Source organism: Branchiostoma floridae, chromosome 11 (assembly GCF_000003815.2).
Source record: "Branchiostoma floridae strain S238N-H82 chromosome 11, Bfl_VNyyK, whole genome shotgun sequence".
Lineage (NCBI taxonomy): Eukaryota > Metazoa > Chordata > Leptocardii > Amphioxiformes > Branchiostomatidae > Branchiostoma > Branchiostoma floridae.
In genome coordinates, this window is record NC_049989.1 from 82552 (window position 1) to 109009 (window position 26458).

At 43.2% G+C, this 26458-nt stretch overlaps 1 protein-coding gene across 1 annotated transcript in view; it reads left to right on the forward strand.

The window, feature by feature from the left end:
• Positions 1–24805, forward strand: part of LOC118426677 (neuronal acetylcholine receptor subunit beta-3-like) — a 30556-nt gene extending 5751 nt beyond the window's left edge. The window contains exons 4-10 of the mRNA XM_035836198.1: positions 18297–18424; positions 19618–19662; positions 20235–20344; positions 20620–20807; positions 21336–21653; positions 21925–22057; positions 23772–24805. Coding sequence (XP_035692091.1) covers positions 18297–18424; positions 19618–19662; positions 20235–20344; positions 20620–20807; positions 21336–21653; positions 21925–22057; positions 23772–24153 — 1304 coding nt within the window. The 3' untranslated portion in view covers positions 24154–24805. The remainder of the gene's footprint in view (positions 1–18296; positions 18425–19617; positions 19663–20234; positions 20345–20619; positions 20808–21335; positions 21654–21924; positions 22058–23771) is intronic.
• Positions 24806–26458: the final 1653 nt, after the last annotated feature.

The following is a 26458-nucleotide window of genomic DNA, read 5'->3' on the forward strand; positions in this document are numbered from 1 at the left end:
ATCACTATTGAAGTACAGTTTATCCGGCCTACGCTAGGGATTTTACTTGGGGAATGCAACTCTCAGTGACTTGGTTCATGGTACAGACACACAAGTCCCATGCTGCTTCTATGTCCAGCGGCTCCATTTCCCTCTCCCAGTATCTCTCCCGGATCATCTCTCCCGCCTTAGCGTAGTTTCCCCTGTTGTAGGTAAGTGTAGGCTTGCCCGGGGCCGCAGACTCCACATGGCAAATGATGTCAAATTTCAAACAACAATGATCCGCCCTTCCCAGTCCAGGGTCATAACACAACTGCCCTATTGTATCCTCTTCATTAGTAATGACAAGGTCCAGCACTGTTGGGTTTTGGTTGGTTCTAAACCGGGTTGCCTCGGTTACATGCTGGCTCAGATTGTTGTCATCTAAACAGTCCAATAACATTTGGCTATGATTGTTATGTCCGACTGTGGAAGTCCAAAGTTTTCCAGTCAATCTCTTTGATAATGAAATCCCCCATAACGACAAGATGTTTTGACTTCATCTTACATGCTGTGTACAACAAATTACAGAGCTTGCTTGTGCTGTCAGAGGGATCTGACGAAGGACTCCTGTAAATGCATCCTAGAATGAGATCCAGACGGATCTTTCCTTTAGCATCACGCTTTAAAAACAGCTGCTCTTGAAACTGTGATTCGCATAAATCCAGCTCACTGACAGATACATTCAGAGATTTCAACACATAGATAATCACCCCTCTAGTACCAGTACCTCTAGCCCCCAGATTTGGTAGCTCAGCATCAAAATACTTGCTTTCGGTCCAAAACAAATCCTTCGTAGCCAATACAACAAAACTCAGAATTGCTGCACACCGGTTACAAATTGAAAAAGGCCGACACAATAATGTCCCAGCAAGCCAGAGACTATGTCCAACATGCAAAGAAGGCGTAGAAGATGAGTACCATTTCATGATAGAATGCCCCACTTACATAGAAGAAAGAGCTAAATTAATGCAGACGATAAAGCACAAATCATTACCAAAGACAAACAAAGAGCTATTTCATGTACTTATGTCATGTCCCGACACTGTTTCCGTTTACGTAGGTCAATACATATACACATCAATGCAGAAAAGGAACCTCATACTTTCAACTTAATTTTGTAGACATTGTCATAGTAATGTATATACTAGAAGATATGATCCTCGCTGTGTCTCCTTTCAATCATATTGTTTATATAACATGGAGCCTGAATGTAGTGTGTACTAGATACATGTTATTAGGCTGTAGCAACATTTTGGATTTGTTTCACATTGCATATTGTGTTTTGTTCGAACATTGCATAACTTTCATCTATTGTTACTTTATTAGCATAACGTAACTACTCATATCACAGTTGTCTTATACCGTCTAACGTTACCTAAGTTTGCCATACATTGTACCCGTTCTACAAATGTTGTGCAATAAACTTTGACTTGACTTGACTTGAAGTTAGTAAAGGCCTCATAATCCTCTAAATCCAGAGTGCACATGTGTAATGGAGATCTCTGAGCTTTTGGTATAACTTTTGTGACTACTATAAAGTCAGGCTTGTCCTTGACTATTACAAATTTGACTCCTCCCTTTTGTTGGGCAGCTGGTCTGCATTTGTATAGAATACTTGCAGAATCCCTCCACTATCCCAATATGTCTCATCCCCGCCCCGTGTGTCGTTATCTAGTCAAATGTCAGCATGTGAGGAATCAGATACACCTTTAGCCTGTGAGCTCCTATGATTTTGAAGTTTAACGATCCTGCCCTTTCTAATGACGAGTTTGTCTTCGCCATTCTGTCTCCTATCCCTTAGTTCTGCCCTAAGCTTCCTGTTTCTTTCCCTTTCAGTTTGAGTCAGGTCATGTGAGATGTAGACTATTTGAGAAGTTTGCACTGTTCTTCAGGGACCTAGCCTCTCTCAGTAGAGTCTGTCTGTCCTCTGGATCCCTCAAGGTAACAAGTAGTAACCTATCTCTATCTGGTAGCTTCCGCCCCAAACGAACAGCTTTGCTCACACTAATGTTTTCCACCCCTATCTCACTGGCAATACTCCTGATAAACTCTCTGTCAAGTCCTTCCCTGTCCTTGGGTAGCACTGCAACAGGCTCAGGAACATTGTGGAGGATGGTGTTATTCTTCCTTTTCTCTCTTTCCATTAACACTAGACTTCCACATTTTCATAGTATGCAACTTTCTCATCCCTCCCCACTGACCGAAGCCCATCTGCTGCCCGGCTACTCTCCGGGTTTGGTACGCTACTAACAACGTCAGCGTAAGTCGGGCACCGTCGTCGGAGCCCAATAATCCATCCAGTTTGTTGGAAATATCTACTAAAACCTTTGACATGGACTCAATAATACTAGACCGGTTCTGTTCCTTTCCCCTCTAATCCACGACGCTAGCTGGGGCTCTGGCGCCCACGGCATTACTGCCCTGTTCTTTGCTCCTCATAGCGGCTTTAGCCGATGAAAGTAGGACTTCTTTACACAAGTGACAAACCATAAAATACTTGGGAATTTTCCGATAGTCTCGACTAGTTCCTTGGTAACATCCTGGCACGGTAAGCACAACCATTTACTGCAACAGTCACAGTGAACAAGGTGCTTGTTCCCTTTCGAGTTACAGCTCTTACATTCCATGGGGTCTTCTTCCTCATCCACAATCTCCGGTCCGGAAATGAAAGTAACATTTACCTCTGGAGGCTTGTCTTCATTGCTTTTTCTTTGTGTTACCTGCCATTGTTCCCAGAGCAAGGTGCAAACTTCAGAAATCCCGAGCGAGACGAAGGGAAAAAAACAAGATGGCGGCGGCGTGTCGCAACCTGTCCTTACACGAGGCCACTCTTAAACCCTAACAAACTAGTGAAAACTCCACTCAACTAGTCCTAAAAGTCCGTGAGATACGTCTTAGTAAGTTATACTAAAAGTTAAGCTAAAATTTAGACCTCGCTATACAAGAAAAACGCATTAAAAGCTAAGTTAAAAACAGTTCGCTGGGAGAGCGAAGAGGGCACGTCTTGTCGTCACTTCACGCATGCGCAATCCACTATCAACTATTAGATAAAACCTTTTTGCTAGCGCGCTTCGTCTGTTTGATGACACGTTGAGGAACATCCCCTGGCTGGTGAGGTAGTGCGATGGTCCAGTCTCGATAGAGTGTCCACTCCTCCTCGTCACCGCTGTGGTAGCCGCTGCAGTAGCCGGTACGTTCACTTTCATCAGATGATACCGTCCCGGAGGACACATCTGTCCCTGTATCACTCTCGGAACCACTTTGGTCGCTGTCGGTTTCTTATGTGGTGTCTCCCTGCTCGGAGCCCATCACAGATTCGGCGTCTGAGGTGCTATCTTCATCTTGTGACGCCATCGAATCCCCATCTGCTGAACCAACCATGTCCGTATCGTGTTCAGAAGACGCGTCGGAGTCGTCGAAAACATCGCGCTCCCGGTAAGAGCCCGTCTCGGCATCAACGACGACTTCTCCCGAGGCAACACCTGACTTGTCTCCGTGTTTTCTTTTCAGATGGCGCTCGAGGTTGAACGCACGATCAAACTCCCGGTCACAAACTTTGCAGACGTCAGGCATGCTTTTTTGTTCGGTGGACAGAAGGAAAATGATAAGATATTGATGTGCACACATATATTTGTCGCGCATTTAAGTTTTTAGGGATCGTACGTTTATCTTCTGCATATCCTGTATGCATCTACGCTCATACATGACATCTATACTTTAATACTACAAATACATTCGAGGCATATGTAGATATGTAGGTATCATCTGATGAAAGTGAACTTTCTACGGCAGCGGCTACCACAGCGGTGACGAGGAGAAGTGGACACTCTATCGAGACGGGACCATTGCACTACCTCACCAGCCAGGCGATGTTCCTCAACGTGTCATCAAACAGACGAAGCGCGCTGGCAAAACGTTTTTTTTCCTCGGGGAAAAACGTATTTTACTCTCCTCAAATTCCTAGCTCCTACTCTATAACGTAGCATAGAATAAGATAAACAGAGAGGAATGTGTTTGGCGGTACAGAATATTTAATGAGGAGAGTTGAACAGGAATTGTGACAACATGAAAGATTTCCATTGGGAAAACAATTTCCAATCGTACAAAAATAGACCTTATAATCCGTTTACAAACGGGAACTGTGACTGAAGTGGTTCGAAAATGATGACATAAGGATCAAGACCACCATTACAAAATAAGATAAAAGATAGTTGTGAGTTACAAAGCAATTCACAAGAAGTAAAGAAAGAAAATCAACATTAATACATCAAGGTATATAGTTGATAGGTAAGTTCTAAGCATAATATACTTCACACAGTATTGAAATGATGAATACAATTTGAAAGGTGCTCACAGCACAGAATTTCAACATGTTAACTGTGTAACAAGTAGATAAGCATAATATAGTACACACAGTATTGAAATCATGAATACAATTTGAAAGGTGCACACAGCACAGAATTTCAACATGTTAACTGTGTAACAAGTAGATAAGCATAATATAGTACACACAGTATTGAAATCATGAATACAATTTGAAAGGTGCACACAGCACAGAATTTCAACATGTTAACTGTGAAACAAGTAGATAAGCATAATATAGTACACACAGTATTGAAATCATGAATACGATTTGAAAGGTGCACACAGCACAGAATTTCAACATGTTAACTGTGTAACAAGTGGATAAGCATAATATAGTACACACAGTATTGAAATCATGAATACAATTTGAAAGGTGCACACAGCACATAATTTCAACATGTTAACTGTGTAACAAGTAGATAAGCATAATATAGTACACACATTATTGAAATCATGAATACAATTTGAAAGGTGCACACAGCACATAATTTCAACATGTTAACTGTGTAACAAGTAGATAAACATAATATAGTACACACAGTATGTTAACTGTGTAAAAGTAGATAAGCATGGTATAGTACACACAGTATTGAAATCATGAATACAATTTGAAAGGTGCACACAGCACAGAATTTCAACATGCTAACAAGTAGATAAACAGAATATACTACTCACAGTATTAAATTCAAGAATACAATGTTAGAGGTGCAAACAGCACGGGTACATAAAAACGTGAGGGTTTAGGGACGTACGTAAGTGACGTAAGCTGAAGAGGACCACCTGCCGAGGGAGCGCAGCAGGTGGTCAGGGACTCCTTGTTGTGCTGCGTGTGTTGCAGCACCGATACGGAATGAGTGAGGGGTAATGTTGTGCGTGTCTAGGCCTACGTGCGTTACACACCGTTTAAGTGTTTTGGTGAAGTAGGATTGAGAAACGGGGTTGCCATCGCTACGGAGAAACAGGCAACCTGCACGGTTCCCCCGTAGCGATAGGTATTCCAGTATGGATGATACAGGACAATATAAGTTCCCTGGCTGAGGTTGGATAGCGATAGATGCAGGTTGCCCGGGGGTGCTGTGTTTGAAGGTGGAGAAGGTGACCGTGATGGGGGCATGGGTTTCAGCGGGAGAGGGTATGTGTATATTCGCAAGGTGCAATGTGTGCTGTGAATTAGGGGTCGTTGTGATCTCAGAGATACGAGTCATTGCGTAGAAGGCGAATAGGAACATGGCTTTGAAAAGCAATTGGTCATAATGGGAGGCGATCAGGATTGGCAAAGAATCAATCAGCGACTTTAAGATAGTTGGTGAGATGGGGATTCGACCGTCTGGAGTGCGATGTTTACGTATGGCTATCAACAGCTTTTGGATAAGGAAGGATTGTGTAGGGTCCGGAAGATCAAGAAGTTTGTGTAGAAATCCTATAGCAGAGAGTTTTGAAGTTATGGTCGCTGGGGCAGACCCATTTTGGTGAAGTGATGCAATGAAATGGGATAATAATTTGGTAGGGACGGGAGGGTAGGTGTCTTGTCCGTTTAGCTGTAGAGCAAACATTCGTAGCTGTTGCCAGGCTAAGCGGTACGCACGGAGAGTGGATGGTGCTAAAGACGATAGGAGAAGGTTATTTACGGTTTGATCAAGGCTGGCGGTTGTAGGTGGGGAGGAACTGGTATGGGGCGGTTGTCCATTTGCGGGAAGGTCCGTCGGAAGCGGGGAATCTGCAAACGAGATAGACAGTCAGCCATGTTGTTGTCTTTACCGGGAATGTGCACAGCACGGCAGAAGATATTGTGCTGGAGGCATATAAGGACAAAACGACGGAGTAGTGGCATTATTGCCTGGTTTTTGGAAGTCTGGCGGTTAATAATGTGAACCAGCGCTTCGTTGTCGGTATGGAGGAGTATGCGCTTGTTTTCCCACATTCGCCCCCAGACGTGTAGAGAGAGGACAATTGGATAGAACTCCAGAATTGTGATGTTTTCCCCATGTAGCTCCCGGGGCCAGGCACCGAAGAGCCAAGAGGTGCGGAACACGGCCCCATATCCTAGCGACGCAGCCGCGTCTGTGTAGAGGTGGAGGGTGGAGTCGGACGTAAAGCTGTCATCTAAGAAGAATGATTTACCATTGAAGGATAATAGAAAAGTGTGCCACATGCGGAGATCTTGTTTGACATGTGAGGAAATAGGGATCCGTGTCGAGGGGCAAGAATGAAATTTAGTTAAGTCGATGAGGCGTCGAAGGAACGCCCGGCCGGGTAATACCACCTGGCAAACATGATTTAAAAGGCCAACAAGAGATTGGATTTCTTTCAAAGTAGCCAATGACTTAGACAGAAAAGAGGATAGCAGGTCTATGGTTTTTTGTAGTTTGTCAGCAGGTAATCTAGCTTCCATAACTATCGTATCAAGCTCAATCCCTAGGAAGGACATTACTGTGTTAGGGGCAAATGTTTTGTCGTCAGCCAAAGGGATACCGACGTCGATGCACATGTCGGAGAATGCGGTCAGGTCGCGGTGGCACAATATGTATGACAAATTGGCAAAAAGAAAATCGTCAAGAATATGAGTCGGGAAGGGAATTTGGAGTTTGGTGCGGGCTATCCATTCGAGGGCCGTACTGAAAGATTCAAAAATGGCGCAAGAGGTGGAAAGCCCCATGGGAAGACAACGATCATAGTAGAATTCATTGTTAAAGCGAAAGCCTAGCAAGTGGTAATCATTAGGGTGTACCGGGATGAGGCGGAAGGCAGCCTGAATGTCAGTTTTGGCTAGGTAGCACCCACGGCCCAATGTTTTGATGTGTTTTATAGCCGTGTCAATTGAGGAGTAGGAGACAGTGGACAGTTCAGGTGGGATACCGTCATTTATGGAAATACCTTTGGGCGAAGAAAGATCATGGATGAGACGAAACTTTCCCGGAGTCTTTTTGGGGACCGCGTACAATGGAGAGAGAAACAAGTTAGGGAAAGGAGGCAGTGGGAACGGGCCAGCAACACGCATAGCCTGTATTTCCTGTTGGAGTTTTTCTGAGATAGCGGGGTGGTGTGAATCTTTGACTTTGATAGGAAGTGATGGATGGGGTACCCGCGGGCCGAAATATTCAAGCGGGAATCCCTCAGAGAAGCCATAGCAAAGGTACTGTTTATCTTTGTCTGGGTAGCCGAAAAGATAACGATTTAGGACGTTGGCACGAACAGGGGTGGGCAGATGTGAAGTCGAGTTCACTACATTACAGGATTTGGCCGCAACTATCCTAGTGTTGGTTGGAGACGGGTCGTTTGGGGCAGAGGTAGGCTTTGTGGGCCATACGGCAGTAGGGGCAGGTGTGAGTGAAGGGACAATCCGCTCGCAGGCATTTTCCATTTTGGCGATGGAATGGAAAACAATAGCCTCTGGGGATGTCTCGAGGACGGGTAGATGTGGATGTGGATTGTCGAGAGGGCGGTGTGCGGGCAGCCTGCGACGCAGGCTGGGGGCGGGCAACCTGAAAGGGTGTGGTTAAGGCGTCAATGTAAAGCTGGAGGTGTGGGGAGTTCCAAGGCGTGTGTGGGGATGACTGTCTGTATGTACGGAAGGCCTCGTCATAGCGAAGCCAGTTAGCTCCCCTGGAGGCCATGGTTCTAATGAGGTGCTGGTAACTGACTAGTGCGGAAGTAGCAGTGGGGTGTCGTTGGATGTAAACATAGTGAAGGACCAGGAAGGCTTCTGTCCACTGGTCGAGCGTCAAATGAGTCTTGTTCTGACCCTGTCGGCTGGCCAAGGTTAGGATAGGAGCTGCATCCACATCCGAAAGTGAGACAGTGTATTGTGGGGTAAGATTTTGGTTGGGCAACAGCTGGCGGATTTCAATGTACTTGTCGGCCCAGATTTTTTCTTTGAGGGGGGCAGAGACCCCAGAGTCGAGTGGGAGGTGGATGGAAGGGTTGGTAGTGGATGCAGCTAGTCCTTGGCCAGCCGGCAGAAAGGAAGTAGTAGCAGTAGGGTTTAACAGGCTAGAATGACTAGGATTACCCAGAATGGCGGCAGCAAGGGCGTTCTGTCGCGGATCCAAGTTGGCTGGAGGTAGGGCCAGTGCAGAGACAACAGCAGGAACAGTCTGCGTTGTTGATGTGATGGCAGGGGGTACGCTGAGAGCAGCGGTGACGACAGAAGAAATCGGTGTCGTGGAGGTGACAGCTGGAGGAGTTGTTGTTTTCGCCGCGTCGATTAGCGCGGGCGTGGGCAGAGTTGAAGTCGAGGTAGTGGAAGTGACGACAACGTGCGGGGTTGGTGTTGTGGTGACGACGGGTGACGTGGTGACTACCGGTGCCGGGGTTGTGGTGACCGCTGGGACGACGGTTGTGGTCGTACGTCGTGGCGGCTGCTTCCGTGTGTTTCTTGGGTTGTTTTTGCGAGGCTGTTTAGGCGCTTTGGGCGTCGTCTCTGTCGTCTTGCGCTTGGGCGGCATGTCTAAAAGCTCATAAAAGAAGGTAATTAGGGAGGAAGTGACCATTCTGGGACACAGGTGTGACAAAGCCACTCAAGCTGTGTAAGATCAGAGGAAACCCCACTCGGGCACAGGGTATACTAGAAGACAAATCGAAATCGAAACTGACAAAAGTAAATAAAACATAGTAGTCGCATAGTAGATATAACATAGTAACGAGTGGGTAGGTTACTGTAGGTAGCAATAGCAAACCATGCACAAGGGAAAAGTGGTAGATTGAGGATCACGATCTAAAATAGGGAGTAAGAGCTGAGCGCAACAGGACTAACGCTCTAGATAGACAGGTAACGGCACAAGGCAAGATTTGCTCAAATGAAGGAATGTAGACAGAGCAAAACGATAAGTATGCTTTAAAAGTTGAGCGTAACATATGTACAATGCTCGTACGTAGACTGAGCATAATGATAAAACGCTCTAAAATTGAGCGTAACATATGTACAATGCTCGTAACGTAGACAGAGCATAATGGTAAAACGCTGTAAAACATGAGCGTAACATGCGTACAATGCTCGTACGTAGACAGAGCATAATGATAAAAACGCTCTAAAACTGGAGCGTAACATATGTACAATGCTCGTACGTAGACAGAGCATATTGATAAAACACTCTAAAACTTGAGCGTAACAATATGTACAATGCTCGTAACGTAGACAGAGCATAATGGTAAAAACGCTCTAAAACCCGAGCGCAGTAATTAGGTCATGTGTTTGGAACAGAGACAGATCAGGAATGAAAGAGCAGAAGATAGGTACGGTGTAGAATTTGTGCGAAACTGATGGTAGGCTATGTATAACGTCGTGTAAAGACCATGATAATGTAAGAAACGCAGTGACAGGCTGCGTGATCGGGCGAGGTGGCAAATAGTTTGTTTGTCATTTCGAGAGGTGTGAATTTTAGCACGGAGGTAGGGGCGGGTTGGAGGAAAATCGTCTTTGTGACTTCTATACCGCAAGAGACACAAGCTTTGCTGTTGCCTGTGCTACAGCTGAGAAGGGAAGTGAATGATTATTAGAGAGAGCGTTCCAAGAAGCCAGATGGCCACATGGAGTGTCGCTATCTCCTGCCAATCAGAAATGGAAGAAATATGCTTGGTCGTGGCGCTTTTGGAGTAAACAACATCTGGGATCAATGATCACAAACCACCCAGAATTTGCTGCGTTGAAAATACAATTTTTTCCTCGGGGAAAAACGTATTTTACTCTCCTCAAATTCCTAGCTCCTACTCTATAACGTAGCATAGAATAAGATAAACAGAGAGGAATGTGTTTGGCGGTACAGAATATTTAATGAGGAGAGTTGAACAGGAATTGTGACAACATGAAAGATTTCCATTGGGAAAACAATTTCCAATCGTACAAAAATAGACCTTATAATCCGTTTACAAACGGGAACTGTGACTGAAGTGGTTCGAAAATGATGACATAAGGATCAAGACCACCAAATAGCTCACTAACTGTGAGCAGGAAGCAAAACCGCCAAATGGACGCAGAAATGCGGACGACAAAATGGAGTTGAAAATAGTCACTTACGGTTGCAAGAGCTTGGGCTGGTAGATGCGGGATGAGAGCCCCACGAATACTTTTGTAATAGTATAGATTTCCATAGTCTGATAGATGTAAAGAATCAGCAGCGAAGTAATCTTTGTTTTTCTGCCACAGACGGCTGTGGTACCAACGGGTAACAGACGGAGTGGAATCGATGATAGGCCGGAGAATTGTACGGAATACGCGTAGACGATCGTGAAAGTCTGGTAGGTAGTTAGGGGACTTCAGTCTCCACAGTGGTTCTGCAACAATGACTACACGGACAGAAGGGATACAAGCTATGGTCCAAGCCAAAGACACAAGGTCATGTGCCACTTGGTCAGGAGATTGGTTTCGCAGACAAATGTCGTTGTGTGCTAAGTCCAGATAAACGATGTGTGGATTAGAGTGTCGCAGAATGGGAAGAATTGTTTGGTAGTACCTGGCGATGGTGCAGCCAGGTACTCCATGAAAGGAAATGTCCACGTTTTCAAGCCAGAATGTAGGAGAGATGACTCGGCCATGAGCCGTAGAACAACGCCGCCGAATGAAATGGTCTAGACGGCGAATAAAGGAATGTCCGGTAATGGCTATACGGGTGGTCTGTTCCATATGCCTTGAACAAGAATGAAATAAAGGAAAACGATAAAAGTCACAGGCACGCTCACCGTTAGCGCTATGTAACTGCTGGGCCGGGTGGACAGTGGGTGATCCGAACACTATCGCAGTTAGGTCGCAGCGCGTGGACGGCAGACAGTCGACCGGGGGAAGGCGGCTCCGACGTCCGTTGAGCAGTTCGCGATGCTTGCGGTCTTCAGCAGTAGAACAAAGCAGAACTGAAACGTGGAACACTAGTCCACAGAAAATGAAGGGTAAGAAGAACGCAGAGTAACAGACGATGGAGAAATGGGTACTCCAGTCTTTGTGACTTCTATACCGCAAGAGACACAAGCTTTGCTGTTGCCTGTGCTACAGCTGAGAAGGGAAGTGAATGATTATTAGAGAGAGCGTTCCAAGAAGCCAGATGGCCACATGGAGTGTCGCTATCTCCTGCCAATCAGAAATGGAAGAAATATGCTTGGTCGTGGCGCTTTTGGAGTAAACAACATCTGGGATCAATGATCACAAACCACCCAGAATTTGCTGCGTTGAAAATACAATTATCTATTAATAGTTCGCTGCGTTGCCTCGTTACAGTAATGAGATTGTACACAGCAAGAACTGGGTTCCAGAACAGACATTGAGGTAAAAATATGGTTACCTCGTCTTGAAGTAATATGAGGTCGCCATATCACTTGCAGTACAATTATTTCCTTATTTGATACCATGTTTGACATATAGGGCGATATGTGCGTTGGTTATGAATCCCTTGATACATTTGTGATCACCGTAATGCAAGTCACAGCACGAAAACAACTTTTTAAGCAAAGTTTCAGAGATACGTATAAAGCCCTTAAATGCGGAGAAATATTTCAGCAGATTTTAAGATCTATTAAAGGCATCGGAAACATACATTTGGCATTTACGGAAGATTTCAGCGTTTGTAAATCTAACTTAATCTGTTGTGTTTCTTTACGTGAATTTTACATGTATTTTAGTATGCCGAAAAGACAACTTAAATGTCTCAAAAATATTTTCTGTTAAAACGGACAAATACCGTTTCTCTAGATCTGTTACAAAATACATGTTAACCGGCTAAGTCAAATGTAATAAGCCTTTGTCTGGTGTAAGATAAAACATTGCGTCATCTGTTTTATAACAGTGGCAAGATTTACAGTCAAAACTGAAAATCATTGCACTATCTGGTACAAAATGTTATGTTTATACCTCAGCAAAATACAAATACAATACTATACACAGTCAAATACAATAATCTTCTGTGTTTTTTAGCTATTCCGAAAGCATTTGACGTATTCAAACTTTCTGTGCGCAAGGTTTAATTCGAACAGGGGAGAACTTCTCACGGTTAGCCTATATACGCTCTTTTACGTTATATAAAATGTTGCGTATACCATGGTCAATATTGACCGAAGGATGCCATATACATAATTTATTTCGAACCGTCATTTACGCAAAGAAGGGAAGACCTCCCCCGTTAATATATTTGCCAAGACGTATATAAAATGTTGCGTATTTCTGTAAAACATACGACATGTTTAATCTTTGAATCCGCGCAGTTTAAGCGAACTAGGGGAGACCTCCCCCGTTTAGATTATATGCTGCCAAAACGTATATGAAATGTTGCGTATTTCTTTTGAACATACGACATGTTGAATCTTTGAATCCGCGCAGTTTAAGCGAACTAGGGGAGACCTCCCCCGTTTAGCTTATATGCTGCCAAAACGTATATGAAATGTTGCGTATTTCTGTAAAACATACAACAAGTTTAATCTTTGAATCCGCGCAGTAACTTGGGAGACCTCCCCCGTTTAGCTTATATATTGTCAAGACGTATATAAAATGTTGCGTATTTCTGTAAAACATACAACAAGTTTAATCTTTGAATCCGCGCAGTTTAAGCGAACTAGGGGAGACCTCCCCCGTTTAGCTTATATGCTGCCAAAACGTATATGAAATGTTGCGTATTTCTGTTGAACATACGACATGTTTAATCTTTGAATCCGCGCAGTTTAAGCGAACTAGGGGAGACCTCCCCCGTTTAGCTTATATGTTGCCAAAACGTATATGAAATGTTGCGTATTTCTGTAAAACATACGACATGTTTAATCTTTGAATCCGCGCAGTTTAAGCGAACTAGGGAGACCTCCCCCGTTTAGCTTATATGCTGCCAAAACGTATATGAAATGTTGCGTATTTCTGTTGAACATAAAACAAGTTTAATCTTTGAATCCGCGCAGTTTAAGCGAACTAGGGGAGACCTCCCCCGTTTAGCTTATATGCTGCCAAAACGTATATGAAATGTTGCGTATTTCTTTTGAACATACGACATGTTTAATCTTTGAATCCGCGCAGTTTAAGCGAACTAGGGGATACCTCCCCCGTTTAGCTTATATGCTGCCAAAACGTATATGAAATGTTGCGTATTTCTGTTGAACATACGACATGTTTAATCTTTGAATCCGCCCAGTTTAAGCGAACTAGGGGAGACCTCCCCCGTTTAGCTTATATGTTGCCAAGACGTATATGAAATGTTGCGTATTTCTGTTGAACATACGACATGTTTAATCTTTGAATCCGCGTAGCTTAAGCAAACTTGGGGGCACTACCCCCGTTTTATCTATTAGCTAATACCGTCTCAAAGGTTTTATGAAACGTTGCCTTTTTCTGCTCAACATACGGCATGCTTGAAGCGCAGTTTATGCGAACAGGAGGAGACCCTTTCCTTTTTATTTTATACCGCATATATGTTCTGAAATTCCAGGGTCTAAATCAGGGTTAGGCCGCCTGTTTTCTTTGTGGCAAGCTGACCCTCGAGCTAAGAGACGGTAGAAATCCCGACTACTAGCTGCTATGAATATCTCCGCGACTCAACCTCTGCTTGAAGAATAAGGATGTAGTAGGTATAGCGTTTTGTGCAGTGAGTTGTGTTTTCTCTATAAAACGGCAAGCAGTTCTTACTACAGGTAAATGTACGAAATATGTTTATTTCTTTATCTACAAGCAAGCATCGAGAAAGAACAGTTTGTGCACACAGGCGGTGTCTTCTCGTGTTGCTCGTGTTTATTTGGGTTATGGACAAAGATGTAAATTTATTCAGCGTTATTTCGTAATCGCCATGGGGTGCACGCCTCCGTCCGTCCAAGGAGGTTGAACTTCCTTGGTCCGTCTGTGGCACAGCTGTGTCATGTGATAGGATGTATCCAATGGCAGAAAAGAGTGGGGGGTTCAAATTTACGGGCCATACGTACGACAAGGAGCGGTTATTTTCCAGGCGTTCATTTTTGAAGAGAAGTATTGAAGAAAGTTTGGGCCTGTTCTAGCCCGCAAGTTGTGGCCGCGACACCGCTTTTACCGCCTAGGACCCCCGGTGACGGAATTTGACTCAAAGATACGAGGTGGCTGTCATTCTGTACAAGCTGTTGTTGTTGGAAATCGACACAGAATGGGAAATCACGGCCCTTGTACCATCCGGATTAATAGAAGCCGACACTGCAAGCTGAACATGTTTCGCGTTCACAGAATGCAGGACCATCCAACAACACGAGTCATATCGGCCACTACTCTAGATCTTACCGGATTCTTATTCCTGTGGTGACCAGATCTAGATGGAACTGTGCATGTGTGCTCTTTGTAACTTACGCCGAGACGCTTCGCCCGACACTGGAAATGGGACTGTGGACTGCTGCACGGAATTGCGCAACCGTTGTGATTGTTTCAACTGCCGACTACATCAGATTAAAAGGCCACAAATACCTAGTAGGCAGCAGTTTTTTTTTTACTCTTCCATTTAATATTTTCTCGTAATTCAATAAAATTTCAAAGTTTCATCCATTGTATTTTCTTGCTTTGAAATGTGCTAATGATTATTCTAAAATGGCACTTATATCCACACCTTATAATCAACTTAATGCACACATATATGAGACGTACAGAGGGAACTTTAAACATGTCTTAAGGGTATTTTAGTACGTATTTATGACAACTTTAAGCTGCTTAAAAGAAAAATATAGACACATTAAATCCTCTTAATTCACACGTATATGAGACGTAAATAGGCTTTAGATCAAATAAACGTGAAGTTTAAACATGTCTTAAGGGCGTTTTAATAGGTATTTATGGCGAATTTAAGCTACTGAAAAGGCACCTAAACACGTTATAATCCACTTAATGCACACGTATATGAGACGTAAATAGGCTTTAGATCAAATAAACGTGAAGTTTAAACATGTCTTAAGGGCGTTTTAATAAGTATTTATGGCAACTTTAAACTGCTGAAAAGGCACCTAAACACACGTTATAATCCACTTAATGCACACGTATATGAGACGTAAATAGGCTTTAGATCAAATAAACGTGAAGTTTAAACATGTCTTAAGGGCGTTATAATAGGTATTTATGGCAAATTTAAGCTGCTGAAAAGGCACCTAAACACACGTTATGATCCACTTAATGCACACGTATATGAGACGTAAATAGGCTTTAGATCAAATATACGTGAAGTTTAAACAAGTCTTAAGGGCGTTTTAATAGATATTTATGGCAACTTTAAACTGCTGAAAAGGCACCTAAACACACGTTATAATCCTCTTAATGCACACGTATATGAGACGTAAAGAGGCTTTAGATCAAATAAACGTGAACTTTAAACAAGTTTTAAGGGGGTTTTAAAAATCATTTACGACATCTTTAAGCTGCTGAAAGACAACGGGAAAACCGGAAAATAAGGACTAACACGGACCTACAGAAAGACCACTTAAAGGCAATATTTACGTACTCGTATAAGTGGTGTATAGATCCGTAAAGAAGGAAAATACGTCAACATTACGCATGGTTTCAGCACGCTTAAATACCGTTTTTCGTGCCGTGAGTGATAGTAACGTTAAGAAACAGGATCACTGTACACTAGTGTCTTTGTGTTGTTGTGTTGATATATGCCTACATAAAAGGCACGTACATGGCAAATACGTATGCGTTACTTAAGACGAGTATACTTACACATTTACTCCGGAGCAGTTTTTTTTTTACTTCGGAGCAGTTTGTTTTTACTCCGGAGCAGTTTGTTTTTACTCCGGAGCAACACGTATAGCTACTCCAAAGGAATTATTTACTGCATGTACATATAGATAGTATATCTTCGTAAGTACATGGCAAATATGCTTACCGAGCGTTGACCAACCAGCGTACCTTACTTATAATGGGCGTGTTTTAACATGCTACATGTTCGGGTGTGTTCAGTGCAAAATTTACGTCACGATGATGCAAACGTTTGCAGTGAGAAGCCAACAGAGACACTGTACAAACGACGGGTACTTGTCGTGCCGCCGACGGTCAAGCCATCCGTCCTATCCACGTCGGCGTAACAACCAGTTTCCCGCATAGTCGCAAGTCAGGTTGCTAACTCGGTCGAGATGGCACTGGTATTTCTTTCATAGCGTTCGTTCGAGTTGATACACACGTCCACGGCGAAAGACATTGCGGTAACGAGTCGACCCCAGTTTAATCGTCGCTCTTGCAGTACTTTCTCGAGCACCGTTTTCATCCCATCCCTCGCGTTGGGTACGTTGTCCATGAAACTGTCGATAATCTTTTCATATTCCTCTTCCGCCGAGATCGTATCCACCCATTGTATTACTTTAAAGCACGCCACCGAACTGGGGCGTCGCCAGTGTTCGGGAAACAAGTCTTGGGCATTGTGATATAGTAACTGACGAAAGACGTCTGTTGTTTGTGCTTTCAGCGCATCCATAGAAGACTGATGTCAGCAGATTTAACCGGTTGACACATATATCCATTACGTGAAAACCACACTTTCAAAATAGTCCCCTAGCAGAGACATATAAGCTAGCCTTATAAGGGCATGTCTTTCACAATGGGGGAAGGGGGTGGCGGTTGTCATAGTTACCTTGATGGGTCAAAAGGTCGTCCTGTCCTCTGTTTCACCCCGACCAGAGCTCAAAAATTACCAATCCCGTAGATTTTGCCGTCAGACGATGACCTCTGACCTGCACCACCTGAATAGATAATATGTGACCATCTGACCTGCTCCTCCTGAATAAATTATATGTGACCTCTGACATGCTCCACCTTGCTTCACCTTGCTCAGCCTGAATAAATAATATGTGACCTCTGACATGCTCCACTTTGCTCCGCCTGAATAAGGATAGTGATCCTGTCCCTTCTATACTACTTTCGTCCAGAAAAGCTCTAAACCACACTGTAAATTGCACAAAGCTGCTGCAAACAGGGTTAACACGTGCTATGGATTGATAAATAACTGAACATTTCTCATACCTCTCTTGGCCATAACAATTTTGTCTCAGCAGCTAAGCCTACCGCCTATCTTCATAGGTCAGGGACAGGTCCCTTTCTCATCCCCGTTCCTTCATATTGCACGGCTCTATTACCTTCTGCTACCTTTAGGCGTGTTTCATTGTATAGCTCAGTTAAATACTTGTAAAACATATACAAAGAAACGCAGTATTTTACGATACATTAACATGTGCGAAAGGGTCCACTATTAAAAGCCAGATATGTTTCTCTCCTTGCTTTATAAAGTTATAAGTAGATCGATCACTTTGCCTAAATTTCTGTTTCCGTACTGTGAATAAATCTAATATTCCAAACATTTTGACACAAATACGATCACGATCAGTCTGCATTTGATACAATCTGTCTTCCTTATACCCCTGTCACATTTGGCGAAAATCGATTGGACGACGATTCTGCGGCAATCGCCCGAACCTTGCTTATAATAATAACTTAATTGCACAACAATTGTACAAGGTACAAAGTATGGCTTATATGTGATAGGGGCGGTTTTCAGGTGAAAAATACGCGCAACCCTCTGTCGATCATTAATTAAATATGGCCGATTTTCCATCGATACGCCCGAAGATCGTGGATAATGTGACATGGGTATTACTGTGAACATGCAGTGTCATAGCATACCTCTATCACATAGATTCACTAGTAAGAGGAATGAATTTGTGTCTACTAAAAAAAATGTGATTGCACCCCACTATCACATCAATTCACATTAGTTCACAAATTCACAAGTAAGAGGAGAAACATGGTGTCTACTAGTGATAAAATGTGATAGCATCCATCTATCACAATAATTTACTAGTAGTAAATAGACGATTATTGAGATAACAGTTCGAAAATGAGTTATCACAACTTTTCCAACTATAACGTTTCCTGTCCTGAAATACTATTCCAAGCAAAATAAATGTGATAAATAATAATGCCTACATGCATCTTTACCCTCCTCTTTATATATTAGTGGACATCAGCGGTAAACTGGAAGAGGACTTACTCAATGGGTACAGTGAAAGCCAGCCACCTGATACTGAGAGGGGGGGTCACACTATTATCGTCTTCAATGGAACTGTGGAAGAGGTCATCGACCTGGTATGCTTTGTTTTTTTGTTTGTTTGTTTGTTTGTATTGCGTACCCAGTAAACCGCCTAATAGCTCAAGACGTAACAGACCAGGTTTGCACTGAACAGTACAAGCTGCATATCCGGACAGATTTATTTGATCCACTCACACCGGAAAGGACCCCTACTATAAGTGTAGATAAGTATGGTGGGTTCTTTAACGTGCTCGAGGTGTGGCTCTCCGCAAACGTCCTATCCGAGGGACAGCCCTTACCGAAGCTACATGTAGGTACTCCTTTTCATCTGATTGAAGTGAAGAAAGCCGAGTAGAGTGCAATTCCCAGGGGCAGAAAATCGATGGCACATCCACGGATTAAAACACAGAACCTCTGGGTTATAAAACGAACACCCTGCTGATTGCACCGAACGATCAGCATTGGCAGCCGACCACGCGGGGATCTTGATCGACTCCAGCTTTGGGCGGGAGCGGCTGCTCCGCAGTATGATGGACGTCTGACCGTCGCGTGTGATCTCGTGGTTGTTCTCAGGCTGTGTAAAGGAGTCCACGAACTCCGGGATAAGTAGGGGTTTCTCACCTTGTTTTGGGGCGCTGTTGTGTAGATAGAATTACTGGTCGTCCGCTGCGCCGTCCACCAGGAGACCGTCGATTCCTTCCACCTGGGACAGGAGTTCGGACAGCTCCTTGTCCACTTTCAGGTCATCCATGGTGACTGCCGCCTTGGTCTTGGCGGGATTCGCTGCCCCGGCCGCCGCCTGCAGCTTAGTCGTGGCCGTGCATAGCAGGGCGTACTGGTCCACGGACAGGTACAGCATTTGTAGCATTTCGGTTGTTACACAGTACCGAGAAGGGCCTCCTTCTCGGCCAGTTCGGCCTTGGCCAAGGCCTTGACCGTCATTCTGTGAAGTCGAATTCGGCCATGGCGCTGGGAGAGAGAGGAGTTTCGCGTCCGCACGCGTTAAAGGGCTATCCGGGAATGATGCCCCGGACTATCCCGCCTGGAGTTAATTAACTAAAGCTGATCGTTGCGGGTCCGTGTGTGGTCGGATCGAACAACCTCCTCGGATCAAAACATAAATAAACAATCCTTTATTACCATTAGAATCTGTAATAAATTTTAGACCCTTCTTGGTTTATAAGCAAAAGATAACTCACGGAAGTACATAACAGAATTTAAGTAACGGATCATGTCATTTTTATTTCAGGACGAAAAGAAAGAGCGTCTGGTTGCCTCTCTAGTCATCGACTTCGTAAGTGGACTAAGTTGTGACATCTTCGACAAGTTTCAAAATATTGCATTTATGTCGATTTGCATTGAAGACATTTGGCGGTTTTCCAACGGTTAACCTTATTCAGACCGGGTGGCTTTGATGTCTCATAACGTCAGAACCACTTACGCTAGAGCCACCAAATATGGTGACTTTTCCTGAAATTTAGTTGGCAACAATTTCCTAAATTTGGCAAATTTTCAATTTTTTTGTGCTGCCATGCAAATCGTATGTTGACAGGCATATTTGACGAAAATCGCTTGTTGACAGGCTAATTGACAAAAATGGGTTCTAACAATGTATTTCTTTCATTTTAATTGACAATATTACTACTATTTTCTTCCATGAATAGAATTGTATGTTATCTAGAATATATATATCGTCTACACCATTCTCTAAAAATTTGTTTGCCATGCATGTGAGAAGTCCTTTAAGAGTTACAGGAGTTAGAAGAGGCGGGCTGAAACCAGCCCAACCCCCCCCCCGTCCCAGATTGACCCAAAAAGCCAGGTCTGAATAGGGTTAAAATATTCACAATTTTTTTATTTTTCCAGACATGGCGGGACAGCAGACTGGAGTGGAAGCCAAAGTACTTCGGAAATATTGAAACCCTCAGCGTCGTGGGCAGCAGCATCTGGACCCCTACTTTTACACTGAAGAGGACGTATGTAGTCTGTCTTTGTAAGTGTGTGTGTGTGTGCGTGCGTGTGTGAGTGTGCGCGCGTGTGTGTGAGTGTATATCTGTACATGTGTGTGTGTGTGTGTTGTATGTATATGTGTGTGTGTCAGTGTGTGTTTGTGTGAGTGTGTCTGTATGTCGACAAGCGATGATTTTTGAGTGTGTGTGTATATCGACCAGCGAGGATTTTTTTCCTAAATTCAATATGAATCATATATATTTCGCACATATACTAGTATTGCCCCCCCCCCCCTCCATAGTGCTGATCCTTTGTACCGAGGCCTGCCAGATGACGTACCTGTCTTGATCAGCTCCAATGGTACAGTTAGATGGAGGGTAGAGACCCTGACCAGCACCATCTGTATTACACATCCGTTTTTCTTCCCTGCTGACACCATGGAATGCCACATCTGTTTCTCTGTTCTCCCAGCAATTGATCAAACCGTCGGTAAGGTTTAATAGATACGTCATAAAAAGTATCAATAGTTTCATTTTATTGGAGTGTAATGGAGTACAATGTCGTATTTCAGGTTTGCCCCTACCACTATGTTGGACACACAAAACGAATGATGCCTAAATTCTAAAATTTAGAGAATGTAACAAAAAGGTGGAGCAATACAATACGGCAAATCGACCAGCGATGATTATTTCCTATATTTAATTTTACAGTGACACTTGTATCACATTAAAACCATTAAAATTTCTACGAAGAGAATTTCTAAGACAAACAAAATTAATGATGCCAGTACGCGTCTCCCATAGTCATTGTCACATAGTCAGTTTCAAATACGGCGGCCATCTTGGATTTTCCGGGGGCCATGTAACAAAACGAGACTGGATAGGAGAGTCCCTAGTTGAAATCATGTATTAGAGTATAGGTAGGCCATCCTCAGTGGTAAGTTCTGCCCCTCTAAAAGGACATATCTGTGAAGTCCCGGAAATAACTCTATTTCTTGTGATGATTGATTCAACACAGGATGCGGTGGGAGCAGTTCCTGCGACGTCTGGTCTCCCCCACAACAGGAGGGCGAATGGAACCGGAAGGACAAGATCTTCGCTAAAGGCAACAAGGAGGCGTGCTTCGCTGTTCATCTGGAGAGGATCCCGCTGTTCCACATCGCCACTACTATCGGGCCCTGCGCCATCCTGGTGGTGCTGATGACCATCACCTTCATCATGCCCATAGACAAGGGAGACCGGATCTCCTTCGGAGTGACCATCCTGCTATCTATGGTCGTGTCTCTCGTGTTTGTCACTGAGGTACTTCCTGTCAAGGGAGACCTGCCTTTTTTGGGTGAGTAAAGATGGATATGAAAAGTTGAGATCTCTTGCTTTATGCACTGTTCATGCAAATGACATACTCATTTGCATAATTTATGCATGGTGATGTTCACCTTTAACTTACACATGTCAAAGTATATAGTTCCCCTCATTTATCTTCAGCAGTTTTGCCATTTTTGTATCAATAATGCAACTGAGTTCTCATTTGCATGCTTGGTATCTGTTTACGTCCAAAATGTCATGAATTACGCGTAACAAAACAAATATCATGGATGATGTTACAGCTACTCTGATTGTCGTGTGCTTGGGGCTTATGGGACTTTTCCTGTTCTTCACCATCTACATCATCACCATTCACGGCAAGAAGGGGAGACTGTCTCCAATGGCGAAGGCTTTCTTTCTCCACTACATGGCAAAGTACGTGTCACTCGTTACAATAAATTTTTTAGACTGAGGCCAGGTTGATTTGAATACATGGAAGACATCCTCTGGGAACCGCAAAACTGATGCGAGCGTGCGAATAAAAAAAGGTTGGCCAAAAATGTCTTTCTTGTGAAATTAAAGTGGCAGGAAGATTTAACGCACAAAACGACCCAACGCACAGAGTATGGTATACCGAACTTTAGATTCTGCATTTTTTTGACATCTTCTTCTTTGGCCTTAGAATTGCCGTTGGCAATTTTGACATTAGTATACGTTTTCTGACATTTTTTTGCGAACAAAATCGGGCCAAACAAATCACAGCTTCATTAATTATGATTGTCTTTTTAGTATTTTGTAGACCTTTCTTTCTGACCTTGATTGTATTCCTAAAAATGTGGATGCCGTTTCTTTTTATAGTTGTATTTTGTTCCACTTTGTTCTGTCAGACGATGTCACGGGTAGACATACCAACCATTCAATACCCCCCGACACTCCCCCTTATTTTGTGTTTAAAATGTAAACCTCATTGCTTCTTAATTGTCCAAGCATAGCCTAGGCTGGGTTGCAGGGGTAGTAGTTGCCGTAAACAGTAAACCCGCGACCCAAGCTTGGCTTTGAGAATAGGCGCCGCCAAGCCTTTGTCTGCCTATTTCCCCTACACGTCTGGTGTAAGGGTCCTAGAAATTCCTGTACAAGCGCGAGTCCAGGTATGTAAGAAAAAAACAAGGACATTACACGCCAAACCAGGAAAGTCATGTACACAGCCAGGACACAGAACATTTCACAGGTGTGTAAGTCCCTTGAAACACCTGGAAATTATTGATTTTGTGCAGTGTACGTCATGTATTTCTTCAGTGTAGCTGCTTTATACGATATAGAGTATGGTTGTAAACGTTTATTTTCATTTTTGCAAACATCCGACAATTAATGTGCGCGCTGATGTTATCCCTATAATCAAATCATTATGGCCTAAGTAGACCTCATAAAATACATACTAAAACAGATACATTGAGATTTGTTTACATTTTTGTCTGTTTGTTTGATAGTTATACGCCATTATAAGGGGTTGCTTTCAGAAGCTATATGAAAAATCTATGAAATTCGTTTTATTCACGATATCAATTAATCACAAATTAGTGTCTTCACATTTCAGTTTCTTTCAAACAACACATATGATACTTTTCTAAACTAAACTTCTATTTATGTCGGTCAGAAGCATCCACGTGCACTCAAGGGGTGGGTATCGGTACAGAAAATCATGATCAGGTCCAGGTCCGGTTATGGTCAAGTTGGATCAGGTTCAGGTCTGGACGATATTCAAAACAATTGTCCAGTTCGCTGCAAAGAAATCCGTTTGCTTGAGTATCCGACTCCCACTGGCGTTTTAAAATCTACTTGACTGTGTGCACCGGTAAAAAAACGGATCTTCATGTAAAGAAGACTGTAGAAAATTCAAATTTGGTAGAAATGCCTACAAACTCTTTTTTAATTAGCTCTTGTAATTTTCTTCAACCGGCAAGCAGCAAAACCGTGTGAACGCCTGCCCAAATAATCTGTTCATTTTTAATCGCTCCAAGATCCGTTACACTGATTTTTTTCAGGTCTTGCTTTTTTTCGGACCGGTCCAATACGAAAAACCGGTTCTGTACCAGTATAGCGTAACCCCCCCTCCTCCTCATTCTCTTTCCTTCTTGCTGATGTTTATAAGGTTCCTGCTGCTCGGAGACCTCACAGAGAAGGAGGCTGCGAGCGAAGATGGAGAGGCCGGCCTGGCCATCAGGACGCTGGCCTATCGTGAGCGGACCGACCGCGACGTCCCTGTTGATGGCATGGCTGAGGTCGACGGGAAAAGCCAGCCTGCTCTTTCCGAGACAATCCGGCATCTGTCCGGACCGCTCACACGCATGGAGACCGCCATGTCTTCTGGCTTCAGGGACCTGATCCGCATCATTGAGGAGCAGGCAATTAACGACGAACAGGAGAGTTCCGACTACACCCTGTTGGCCAGGGTCCTGGACAGGCTATGCCTTGTTCTGTACGTCATCAGCATTGCCGTGGCCGTGCCTATGACCATGCATCTGGGCACGTAAAAATAGCGTTCAAACTTAAGGGCTCTGTGGATACGCCTGAGTACAGCCACTGCCTAACTGTATTATGATTATAGAAAAAAAACAAAACATGTTTTTGCTGACCAGTGTTTTTTTTTTTTAATTTCTTCTTCCTCTTCTGTCAGGAACCAATCATAGCTTAGAACCGTTGTGAACCAATTAGAGCTCAGATCTGCATCAGCATTTTTTACTTGCACACAATATTATAAAGCGAGCCTAATGGTATTGTACAATAATTTTACTGACCTGGTCCAAAATCAAGTAGATGTAGAGTGGCTCTTTTGTTACTCGCACACAATGCTATAGGCCCTGGGCGAGCCTAATTGCACAGTATACTATGCGAGTAGTTTGCAAAAAGCTACTTATACAGGGGAAACATTCTGTATTTTCGCAAAAAAGGTTGTCTTTATTACTAGCTGTTATTCTTTTACTTCAGCTTTGAATGATCCATATGTATGGCCAGAGCTGCCGAACATTTACAAAGGGTTAGTCCTTTAAGAACCAATACAGGTAAAGTAAAATACACATTCGATTGAAGTCTTTAAAATAAGCAATAATGTGAAAGCGTGTAAACCTATGGAGCGTATAATACAGACCAGATGTTGTATCATTCTCCTACGCAGAGACATCCAACGGCGCCTCTAGTCTGTACTCTGCTATCTCAACCGTCACCATCAGTTCCCGACCGCCCTGCTTATAAACATTTATGAGCTTACCCTTATATATGCGAAAACCCTTTTGAAAACTGTATTCTCTGATTGGCTGACTGCTGGTTTGTGACGACGCCCACAGGAACTGATGGTGACAGTTGAGATAGCAGAGTACAGACAAGAGGCGGTTTGCTGCCGCCGTTGGATGTCTCTGCGTGATGTTGTATTTTATTTTGGTACTCAGTGTAAGTTTGGAAAATCCTTGAAGTCAATTTTATAACCAATTCTCCGTACTCTATTGCATTGGCTAACAATAGTCAGGAAATGAAAATGCAACATCATACGAACTCATCAAAAAGCTGCCATCATGTTACATACCGCAAGGGCGCATTTCAAATTCGATCTGTACCAGTAGAAATGATGGCGCTACGTACAGTGTAAATTTTATTTGTAGTAAATATCGTAAATGTGAAATCTCAAGGTCAATGATATAACGATTTTGTTATCCAATATTTTTGGTGTTTCTACAAAACATCTGCTATAAGAATCTATACGTTTTAACTTATTATTCATCTACTTGTTAGCATGTATCTATTAGTAAGTAGAAAGTGCATGCAGCCTTAAGGCGTTTTTCGTGTGACCTGGGGCAAGACCCCAAACATAGATAGTGACCAAAAAAGAGTGAACTTCATGTAAATATCCTGCTTCTCAAGTATGAGTGTGGAGAGGCTAGAAAACTGCGTATTTTATCTTTAAACTCTTGTCTCATCCATATATTCTATCACTTCACAAATAGACATTGTTAACTTCAAAGGTAATCTGTGTTGGCAGAAGTCATTGTTGAACTAGTTTAACTGTAATATCCAACACAAAAATTGGACTCACCCAAATTTTTGACTGGCCAGCACCACCAGTCTTTGTCAAGGAATGAACAATCCACTGATGTCGTGACGTCAGGTTATGCAGATAGAACACGTGACTTAGTAATCAGTGGATCATAGGTTGCAGGAATTCTATGGCACCCACCGTCTCTGTTCAGGGATGGTTGTAAAGCTCTGATGTAGACGGTGGGCGCCATAGACTTCAGTCGAAAATTTGAGTGACTCCATTTTATGTGTTGGATATTACAGTTAAACTAGTTCAATAATAGACATTGTTGTTGCGAGACATTATGTAAAGAAGCTGTGTTAACATACCCAAAACACAACCCTGTAGCACAAGACTGTGACGGGTTTACTTACTTAGATATGCTATTACAAAAATAAAGGGTTAGACTTGCTAACAAAGATCAACAGATAACATCTACCTATTAGTATTACATGTAACCTACTATTTGTTGATCTTTACGTTCATTTGTTAGAACTTGAGTTCTATTACATTATAATTATTACATGCATGACCGGAGAAGGTGGTATATAGATCCCATTCCTTGCAGCAACAATATTGTAAGTCAAAGACACCACAGACGTCCCCATAGGCCATTTTGATTTGACTATATGGATGACATCGATTTACGTATGGTGGAAAATTGATGCGTGCGGAGAGTCATCCATATAATCAACGCAACATGGCCTTACCTGATGAAATCGACAAAACTCCGTCGAACACATATTACACATTGTGTGTGTACATATCTC